This window comes from Apaloderma vittatum, unplaced genomic scaffold (assembly GCF_000703405.1).
Source record: "Apaloderma vittatum isolate BGI_N311 unplaced genomic scaffold, ASM70340v1 scaffold21561, whole genome shotgun sequence".
NCBI classification, from domain to species: Eukaryota; Metazoa; Chordata; class Aves; order Trogoniformes; family Trogonidae; genus Apaloderma; species Apaloderma vittatum.
The window spans coordinates 22494-32719 of NW_009699891.1; the positions used below are offsets into that span (position 1 = coordinate 22494).

The 10226-nt window shown below is 38.4% G+C and overlaps 1 protein-coding gene across 1 annotated transcript in view; it reads left to right on the forward strand.

The window, feature by feature from the left end:
• Nucleotides 1-9204, forward strand: part of LOC104280810 (TATA-binding protein-associated factor 172-like) — a gene marked incomplete at both ends in the record, with an annotated part of 22802 nt that extends 13598 nt beyond the window's left edge. The window contains 11 exons of the mRNA XM_009878581.1: nt 771-866; nt 1108-1284; nt 1848-1988; nt 2120-2244; nt 3185-3305; nt 3382-3486; nt 3704-3853; nt 4467-4609; nt 4773-4947; nt 5437-5640; nt 8778-9204. Of these exons, the coding sequence (XP_009876883.1) occupies nt 771-866; nt 1108-1284; nt 1848-1988; nt 2120-2244; nt 3185-3305; nt 3382-3486; nt 3704-3853; nt 4467-4609; nt 4773-4947; nt 5437-5640; nt 8778-9204 (1864 nt within the window). The remainder of the gene's footprint in view (nt 1-770; nt 867-1107; nt 1285-1847; nt 1989-2119; nt 2245-3184; nt 3306-3381; nt 3487-3703; nt 3854-4466; nt 4610-4772; nt 4948-5436; nt 5641-8777) is intronic.
• Nucleotides 9205-10226: the final 1022 nt, after the last annotated feature.

Sequence of the window (10226 nt, forward strand, 5' to 3'; positions counted from 1 at the left end):
AGAGTGTGCACTTCAGGCTCGGTTTGAAGGCTGCTGTGTGTGCTGTACACAAGGTGTAATTCTTTGACGTATATGGGAATATGAAATCCATAATATGAAGAAAGTTGGTTGGTTGTTTTTTTTTTTGTTAAGTCAATAGGGAAGTGGTGATCAAGTAGGCAAACAGTGGAGATGAAGGATGATGGCTGAGCAGTTGCTTTTCTGGGGCTTGTGCTCTGAGATTGATTTACAGAGCTGTTGGGCCTTTAACAGAGGTCAGAGCTTCATGACAAGCTTGGTCTAAATTGCTTTGTTAAATCTGGAGGGGATGTGGTTGAAAAAAGCAAGGTCCTTACATTTGGTCTTTCACAGTGAAGTACTGCTTCTTAGTTCATGTTTATTTGTAAATATTCTTCAAACACATTTATTGGTGTGCCTAGGACATGTTGAACACTGATCAGTATGAATTGCCTGAGTGACCTTACCTGTGTGTGCTGTGTAGGAATAAAATTATCTGTCTACTTTACAAGGTGCTCTTTAGCATCTTAATAAAGGTACTGTGTGTTTAAAAAAACCCAAACACAACGAAATAAAAATTACCATGTTTGTAATAAGCTGGGTGATCTGAATTATTGCTCTTTTGCCTTTACTGTCTGTGCAAGATGACTGTATTCAGTCAATTTAAATGTGTTGTCATCTCTCTTGCAAATTTTATTTAAAACAAGCATATCGGAAATGCTTTATGAAGAAATGTGATCATGAAGAAATGTTCATTCTTTCTCTTTTTACAGATGATTCAGCAGCATCAGGAGTGGCTAGAGGACTTGGTTATTAGACTTCTTTGTGTGTTTGCATTAGACAGATTTGGAGACTTTGTTTCAGATGAAGTAAGTTGTCTCTGAACAGGTAGATTAGCAGGCTTCTGCAGGAGATAATACTGCAGCACGTCAGCTATGCTTTGTACACTGCTACTGCATGTGCATGTTGTAACTGCTCACAGATGCTTACTACAAAGTAGCTAAATTTCGTCTTTTTTTTGTTGCAGTTTTGGTCATCTTACTCATACTGTTTTCTTTCTAAGTCAAATATCATACAAAAGTATCTGTTTTGTCATTTACTTTATCTTAGGTGGTAGCACCTGTTCGTGAGACTTGTGCTCAGACTTTGGGAGTAGTATTGAAACATATGAATGAGACTGGAGTTCATAAAACTGTGGATGTTCTCCTGAAGCTGCTTACACAGGAACAGTGGGAAGTGAGACATGGTGGTCTCCTAGGAATAAAGTACGCTTTGGCAGTGCGTCAGGTAATAACCCTCATGACGAATTGCTGGGCCCTGTGGAGCACAAAGCTCTGCTCCAAGTAGAGTACGTGGCTGAACATTGGATGGGTATGGTAAAGCAAACTTGCTTGCAGTGCAGTCTCATGGGTTGTGTGGCTGTGCTTTTTATATGTAGGCTGCAGAAAACTGCAAGTACGCAGCAAAGTTTTGCTGTTGTAACTTGGTAGGTTACTTGCAGAAAACATTATAAACAGAAGTTGTGCTTGTCTAGTGGTTTTGATGGTACTTTTATGTGCAAGGTTAACAGAGCTGAGTGCTACTAGATGTTTAGTCTGTTTGTAATAGTATTCTGCAAACACTGATTTTATGGTACACCAAAACAGAGCCAAGTGACAGTTCAGTCAAATTTATAACCTAGGTTTTACTTCATGAGTGGTAACTTAGAAAATTTAGATTGTAGTCTTGGACCTGTAGCTTCTGTTTTGTATAACATACCTTTTTTCACACACTTAGAGTACATCTTAGTAGTTCGGAATATTATATGCTTTTTAAGTTTTAAAATGCCTTTTTTTTTTTTTTTTTGGCAGGACATGATCAACACTTTATTGCCTAAGGTGTTACCTGCGATAATTGAAGGTCTCCAGGATCTGGATGATGATGTCCGAGCTGTTGCTGCTGCATCTTTAGTACCAGTAGTGGAAAGCCTGGTCCAACTTCAGTCTCAGAAGGTGACTGAGTTGTTTTCCATCAGTTTTAATTGAGAAGTCCACTTTTGGTCTGAGTGAAGACAATGAACTTAAAGGCAGCACTTGGATTTTCTTTTTTTTAAAATGACAATATATTCTCTTGATTTGTGTAGGTGCCTTTTATTCTGAATACCTTATGGGATGCACTTCTGGAGTTGGATGACTTGACAGCTTCCACAAACAGTATCATGATCCTTCTTTCTTCCCTTCTGACTTATCCTCAGGTCCGCAAATGCAGGTAACTTTTTAATTAGTATTTCTTCTGTATTGCAGGTTTGACTGTTCAGTTATTTTCAAACTGGAATAATTAAAGTTGCTTTCGAATCATGTGTCAGGGTGATGCTTGATTTAAATCAGTATTTTAATTTTACTCTTGCTTTTCCTTAAAGTGAAGGTTAGGACAGTGCTTCTATTTTCATTACATAAGTAAAAGGCAACAAAGTAATTAAAAGGTACTATGTGAGTTTTCCGCCCACCATTCATTTGGGTATTTCAGTAAAGAGTATTGGCTCCACTCATATGGAAGTCTTGCCCACAGAATTGTTTGTTCCTTGTTTGCAAACTCCAAACAAGGGAGCAAACTATTTACATTAAAACACACATATGTACCTGTATCTCTACTTGATAGAAGTTTATACATACCATCTTTCTCATCCCACACGATTGTCACTGCTGAGCCTATTTTTGCCCAAATTCAAAATCAAGTATGAAGTTTTGTAACTAATGCAGTCTTTAATTCATCATGTACTATTTCTATCAGTTAATGTGGGAGTTCATGCGCAGAAGATCCAAGCTGGTTTAATTATTTCTAAGCTCCTAAATGCCTACTAACAGATTTTTTTTCCTAAAGGTTTGAACAAAGCCTAAAGAAACAGCACAATAAAAATGTGCTTGAATCAACTAGTTCTATATGTCAGTAAGAAAAAATGGTATTTTCCTGAAAAAAGCTATTGACTCCAGCTACTTTAAAAGTTTAAGCTGAAGTACCTTAATTCTTCATGTAAAATCACCAAGCACGTGCAGTAATACCTTTCGTTCTCTAAAAGGCTTTCTTTTGGGTAAAAATTAATATCTGAAGATAAACAAAATTAACTTAGCTCTGTGTTTGTAGATGTGTTTGTGTGTGTGTTTTATTTTTCCCTCTCTCCTGTCTCTAAATCTCCTCTTCATATTCCCAGTATTCAGCAATCACTCACAGTTTTGGTCCCACGTGTGTGGCCGTTCTTGCATCATACTATATCTTCTGTGCGAAAAGCAGCACTGGAAACATTATTCACACTGCTCTCTACCCAAGACCAGGTAAGAATTTGAGTTGCTGGTGATTTACTGTGGTACATATTGGAATCTGTTTGATCATATGCTGTCCTTTTTTCAGAGCTCTTCAACGTGGCTGACTCCAATTCTGCAAGACATGTTGAGACACATATTTCAGTTTTGTATCTTAGAAAGCAACCAAGAAATTCTGGATCTTATTCACAAGGTATTTGCATGGCTTGTAACCTAGTCATATAGTGTTTGTGTATCCAGCTCTTTCATATCCTCTCCACTTCTGTACAGAGTAGTGTGTTCATCTTATGTGATGCTTTACTATACAGTGAAGGAGAACAGGATGGCTTCTGCAGTTTATAAGCACGTCTATGATCTTACGTAAACCACATACAAATTTGTTATTATTTTCACTGTGGTTCTTTCCCAAGGTATGGCTGGAACTGTTAAACAAGGCATCTGTACAGTATGTGGTTGCAGCTGCTTGTCCATGGATGGGAGCCTGGCTCTGCTTAATGATGCAGCCATCTCATTTGCCTATTGACTTAAACATGTTGCTAGAAGTAAAAACCAGATCAAAAGTAAGTGAAATGTGTCCTTGCTGACTATGAGAGAAAATAGAAACTTCATTAGCTGTATATAAAGACACATTCTAAAGATGTTAGAGGCTAGTGGTGGTGCCTTTCTACAACTTTAAATCTAACCTATCTTACAAACTTCTAATCTGTAGAGCAAAATAGTTATCAGGTTATCTATGAGAATTCAAGTTCTGTCACTTAGTATGCTCCTTGTGAATACTTGAGAAAGTCTTCACGTCATTCTATAACCATCATGGTTTCAAAAACATCTGTTTGCAGGACTGAGTTAAATCTAAAAGCATTGTGTTATTTCTGAAAAAGTGTAGAGAGAGGTTTCCTCTTACCTCTGTGCAGACTTAGTTTATCAGCTACATGTTGAGTATTAGTTTAAATATTATAGCAAAGGATCTATACCTTAGATTTAGTGGGAATGCAGAATATTATTAGTGGAGAGGTGATTTGCAATGATTAACTAGCAGTCTGTTATCCAACGAATGTTCTGGCCAGGTCCAACTTTTATAAGGTATGATGGTTATTGGAAATGTTGTGGAATATGAATTAATCTTTTCTATTACAAACACACCTACTTTCAATCTGTCCCACCTTTATTCCACAGGAAAAGGCAGGTGCTAAACTGCGTCAAGGTCAAACCCAGAATAAGGAAGTGATTCAGGAATACATTGCTGGGGCAGACAGCATTGCAGAAGATCCAGCAACCAGAGATTATGTTGTCATGCGAGCTCGGATGATGGCAGCAAAGTCAGTTCACTGGAAATCTGAAAAATATTTAAAAGCAGTTTTTCTTATTATATAGTGTTTTTGCCAAAATATACTTTTCTCATCTTCATTTTGAATAATTAATTGCAGAGTAATTAATTGCTAATTGTAACATTGAAGTGACTGTTCTTTCTCCTTTTGTCAGGTTGCTGGGAGCACTTTGTTGCTGCATTTGTGACCCAGGTGTAAATACTGTTACTCAAGAAATAAAGCCAGCAGAATCATTAGCTCAGCTACTGCTCTTCCACTTGAATTCAAAATCTGCCTTGCAGAGGATTAGTGTTGCATTAGTAATCTGTGAGTGGGCAGCCTTGCAAAAGGTAGGATGTTTCTGCAGCAAAAATAAATTCTACTTACTATCTTAATCCACAGCTTGTTGCCTGCTTCTTAGCTTGAAATAAAATTTCAGTTGATAAGCTAGAATGGTATTTATACATCTAAATACTAAAATCTTGATTGTTAGACAATGGAGGAATACATTACTCAGTAGCTAAATGCCAACTGTCAGAAATATGAATCAGTAAATATGTTCACATTTCCTCTGCAATTGAGTCACTTCTCAACATGCATGTTATCTAAGGTCAGTGCTTCGTTTTAACATCACTGTTGTCCCTGTATTCACTATCACTTCTGTTCTAGTGGCAGACTGAAGGTTTTGTACATAATCTTCTAATGTTCTGGTTTGCAAATGTTAATGTTCCCTCTGGAAATAGGATTTTTATAGCTAGATTGTGCTGTTTAGAGCCTAAAGCCAAACCAAAGAAACTGCGATTACTCAGAAATACAGATTATGTCTTTTCCTGTTATAGGAGTGTAGAACTGTGGCCATTTGTGTGCAACCTCGTCTACTTGGGGTCCTTTCTGAACATCTCTATTACGATGAAATTGCTGTTCCTTTTACACGGATGCAGAATGAATGTAAACAACTCATCTCCTTGTTAGCTGATGCACACATTGACATTGGAAACAGAGTAAACTGCAGTGTATTTACAATAGATCAAGCTAATGAGCTGGTAAGTAGGGGCATGCCTGCCCTTCCTTCAAATCTGTTCTTGTCTTGTGATAGATATTCAGCATTATTATTAGACAGACAGTAACTTTCAGACATAATGTGGTGATTTCATGCATTCTTTGACATAAGATATGTGATAGATACTTACACTTCCCCTGCACTGTTTGCAGACTATGCCAAAAATTGAGTAGAATGCAAGGCAGATAATTAAGGAAAAAAATTGTCAGTATCCCGATTCCAGATGTAGATTCACTACTGATATCTACATGGAAGAAAACAGACATGCTGGAACTTCTCCTACTGTCAAAAGACTAGTAAATAAACTGTGCAAATTGTGGACTTTCTCCCTCTTGCCCTACCAAGAATGTGGTTTGAAGTGGGTTTTTTCCTGGCTGTTCAATTGTTTTGTATTTTTTAATCTGCAAACATCAGTGTTAGATGTGCTAATAAAAGGTAGCCTTTGATGTTAAAAGCTCTGTAAGCAAAAATAGAGTTGATAATGTTGGGGTGAAAAATTGAAAGGTTTTTCTTGCAAAGCCAAACTGGTTGCTTAAGCAGAGACAAAGATGAGAATGGACAGATTAGGTAGCATGTAAATGAAAAGCTTGTGGGTTTGAGAGCCTGCAAAATAAAAGGGGACTGGGGCAGGGAGGGCTATGTAGATTTAGGGGCAAGAAGGATTGGTGATGGCCGTGGTGCAGTTTGGGGTGTAGAAGGAGGAGGGTTAGGATCCTGGATATGTTTGTTTATGCAACTAGGATGCTGAGGATAACACTAAGAGAAGATTTGCATTTGTGCAGTTACGGCTGTGATGACTGTAGTATGCTGGATCTTGAAATTCTCAGATGGCTGTATTTATGTAGTAATATGCAGTATCTTAACTAGGAAATCTTAATATAGCTTTATAGATAATTGTCAAAATCCCCTCAAGCCCATTTACACAGCCAGTCTGATTATGACAACCATCTAGAATGAATAAATACCCAAAGTAAAGCCAGACGGAATCACCTAAGCTCATAGTCTGTGAAGTATTGGAAATTTCATGTGCTTTAGCTGTTTACTTTTCAGTCCATTAATGGGGCTGCCTGGCCAAAGCATGTTTTTTTCAAAAGATATCCCTTCTGGATTAGAAGACTCATAATTATTTGCTATTTCCTGTGGCTGTCTCCTGCATCCTATCCAACTCTTCAAACTTTCTTGAAATACAGACACCAAACTTATTGTGCCTGGTAGTATGGGTCTTCATGCATTAGATGATGAAAAAATCCTGTGATCTTCCTTGCTATTTTTATTTTTGCATCCTTTGGTGAGTCCAGTGATTAAGGTCATGTGGAGTAGAGCTTAAGGTATTGTTAGGGGTTTGTGTCTGGCAGGGGTTTGGTAGTGGAGAGGCTACAGAGGTGGCTCTTATGCAATGCTTTTGGGGCCTCCCTTAGCTACAAGTCAGACCTGCCTCTGGCCAAGACCAAGGCAATCAGTGCCTCTCTGATAAACATATTTAAGAGGGGGAAATAAAAAATCTCTTAGGTAAATTCCTTTGTGTTGGGGAGTTCTTTGTTTTGGAGAGGAGGGGGATACAAGAGGAGCAACCATGCAGACACCAAGGTTAGTGAAGGAGAGGGGGAAGTGTGGTGGAACAGAGATTTTGCTGCAGCCCAGGGTGAGATGGCAGGCTGACTCCTTGCAGCCTGAGGAGGTTAACAGTGGAGCAGAATCCTGTCTGCAGCCCATGGAGAACTGCACACCTGAGCAGGGTGCTGTGTCTTAAGAGTGCCATGACCTGGGGGGAAGCCTGCGCTGGAGCAATCTGTCCCTGGGAGGATTGCACCCTCTGCAAGGGACCTGCATTGGAGCAGCTTGTCAGGAGTTGCAACCTCATGGGAAGAACTTGTGTTGGAGAAGTCTGTGGAGCACAGTCTGCTCTGAGAGGGATGCCACACTGGAGCAGGGGAAGAACGTGAGGACTCCACTCCCTGAGGAGGAAGGAGTGGCAGAGACAACTGAATTGACCACAACCTCAGTCCTGTGCCCCTCCATGCTGTGGGAGGGAAGGAGATAAAGAAATCTGCAGCAGAGCTGAGCCCAGGAAGAAGGGGAGAGGTAGTGGAAGATATTTTTCAGATGTCCTTGTATTTTTCTCACTGTCTTGCTCTGCTCTAATTAGTAAATTTTTAGTGGTTTTGTTGTTAAAATCTAGTGGTTTTTCCCTGAACCACTTCCCTGAAGTCTCTGGCTTTTGCCTGTGACTCTTTAAGTGGTGAGCCTTCCCTGTTCTTAGTCTCAACCCTGAAGCCTTTTGTTTATATTTTTCCTCTTCCCCATTCCCAAAAAGGAGGGGAGCAGAAGTGAGTGAGCAGCTTTGTGGTTCTTTGTTGGTGGCTGGGTGGGCTCAAACCACAGGTATCTATAGAATGAAGCAGTACAAGTCTGATAGTTAACAGGCTTAACTTGAACATGTAGAAGTAAAAGGCAAAAACCCAAGAAAATCCCACTAAACCCTCAGACTAACCCTCTCAACAGCTGTAATCTTTCCTATATTTGGGAGCCTAACTATATCCTATCAGAATGAGCCCAGCATTTCCATGATTCCACAGTACTTTTAATCTGTTTCCTGTGAAAGATTTAAGCAATAGTAGTCATCCAGTTGTGAGCAGGGGAGGATATGCCAAGTCCTGTAACTACTGTGTTGTGCTGACTTTTTTTCCTTAGATTTTTATCACAGTCTGTTTCCTCAAAAGAAAATCAGCTTAGAAACAACTTCATCATCACAGGACCTTGCACATCCTTTCTGGCTTCTTGTATTAGTAGGGTATTCTTTGCTTATCTGTCACTTGCTTACGTATTGCCAAACTATCTGGATGTATCTGGCAGATACAGAACAGTCCAAATTTGGAGGAGTATTTAAACTCCACTTTTAGCTTTGGGAGTCTAGACTTGAAATGTTCATAATATGCCTGTTTCTCCCCTCGAGCTGCAGTGCAAGATTCCAGAAACTACTTTTCTGAGCATTTCCTATTTGTTGGAAAAATGGACATGATAATACTTGAAGTGACTTGTTCTGCCGTGAAAACCATAGTTTTCAGAGGATATCCTGTTTTATGGTAAATGAAACAGATTTGTAACTTTTTTTTTAATTAGGTTACTTCTATTTTCAATGAAGTGACATCAGCCTTTACTTTGAATCCTAAAATTCTACAACAGCTGGACAGTAAACGACAGCAAGTCCAAATGACTGTTACGGAAACAAATCAAGAATGGCAAGTGTTGCATCTGCGAGTCCATACATTTGCAGCATGTGCAGTTGTGAACTTGCAGCAACTTCCAGAAAAACTAAATCCTGTTATAAAGCCCTTAATGGAAGCTATCAAAAAAGAGGAGAATACACTTGTACAAAACTATGTGGCTTCGTGTATAGCAAAGTTACTTCAGCAGTGTACAACAAGGTCTCCGTGTCCCAACTCAAAGATAATAAAAAATCTCTGCAACTCCCTCTGTGTGGATCCACATCTTACACCACTGGCAGCATGTCCTGCACAGCCTCAGAGTAGCCATGAAAACTCAAAAGGTATGATTCCAAAGACTGACGGGTTTCTTAAAATATGTTTGCGCTCTCTCTTGTCAAAATCTGTATTTGAGTGAGTCTTTGTTTTTTCAGTGTTTTGAAGATGCCAGCAGCTGAGTGTTCATTTATTAGTAACTATTTCATTTAAGTACCTTCAACTACATACTGTGTGCAACTAATTAATGTGTATAGGTCAGAAAATTTATGTATAGAATACCTTAGTTCCAATTTTCAGTTATTTACTGTTGTTCAGTTATCCACTTTTGATCACGTTTCCTTTACACATTTACAGCTTTTGATTGAAATTGAATAAGTATGGAGATTAGAGTAGCCTATTAGAAGTCTGTTTTATGTTACATTCTGTAAGCTAATAATGAGATAACAAAAGCTGAGGACAGTGTTCAAAATGAAGAAATAATCTGGTGCATGCTACGGTCATGGATTTTCTTTGAATGACCATTCCTTGTTAAAAACATGGATTGAACAGCACCATAAATTAAGGCAGATTAGGACCTTAATACTCTCCAAGATTCTAACTTGCTCTAAGGTTTGACCGTTATACATTTTACTTTTTCTTAGCAAATGCATCCTTCATTTCAGAGTAGAAAAACATTCATATCTGATTGAAAATTAAGATGATTAGCATAAATAGAAACATGAAATCCAAAGATACTGATAGCAGCTGCTATTGTATCATGTAAGTCTTGAATTGTAAAGGTCACAAATATGAATTTGTTTAAACTTCAGAACATAATGTTTTTTTAAAAAACTTGTGCAAACACTTTATATTTGACTGAAATTTCATTACATGTTTCTTACTGAATAAGAATTTGTGATAATTTATGTGCTTAGACTTTCATGCTAAGTTTGTAATGTGCTCTTAACAGAATAACACTACTCTGTATTTAAATTTTTCCATCCTTGAAGGATGATGACATGGTTGTTTTGGTGGTGTTTGTTTGGTTTTCTTAAAGCATGTTGAGGTCTGCAAATGTCTTGTAGATAGCTATCGCTTCCACCTGTGT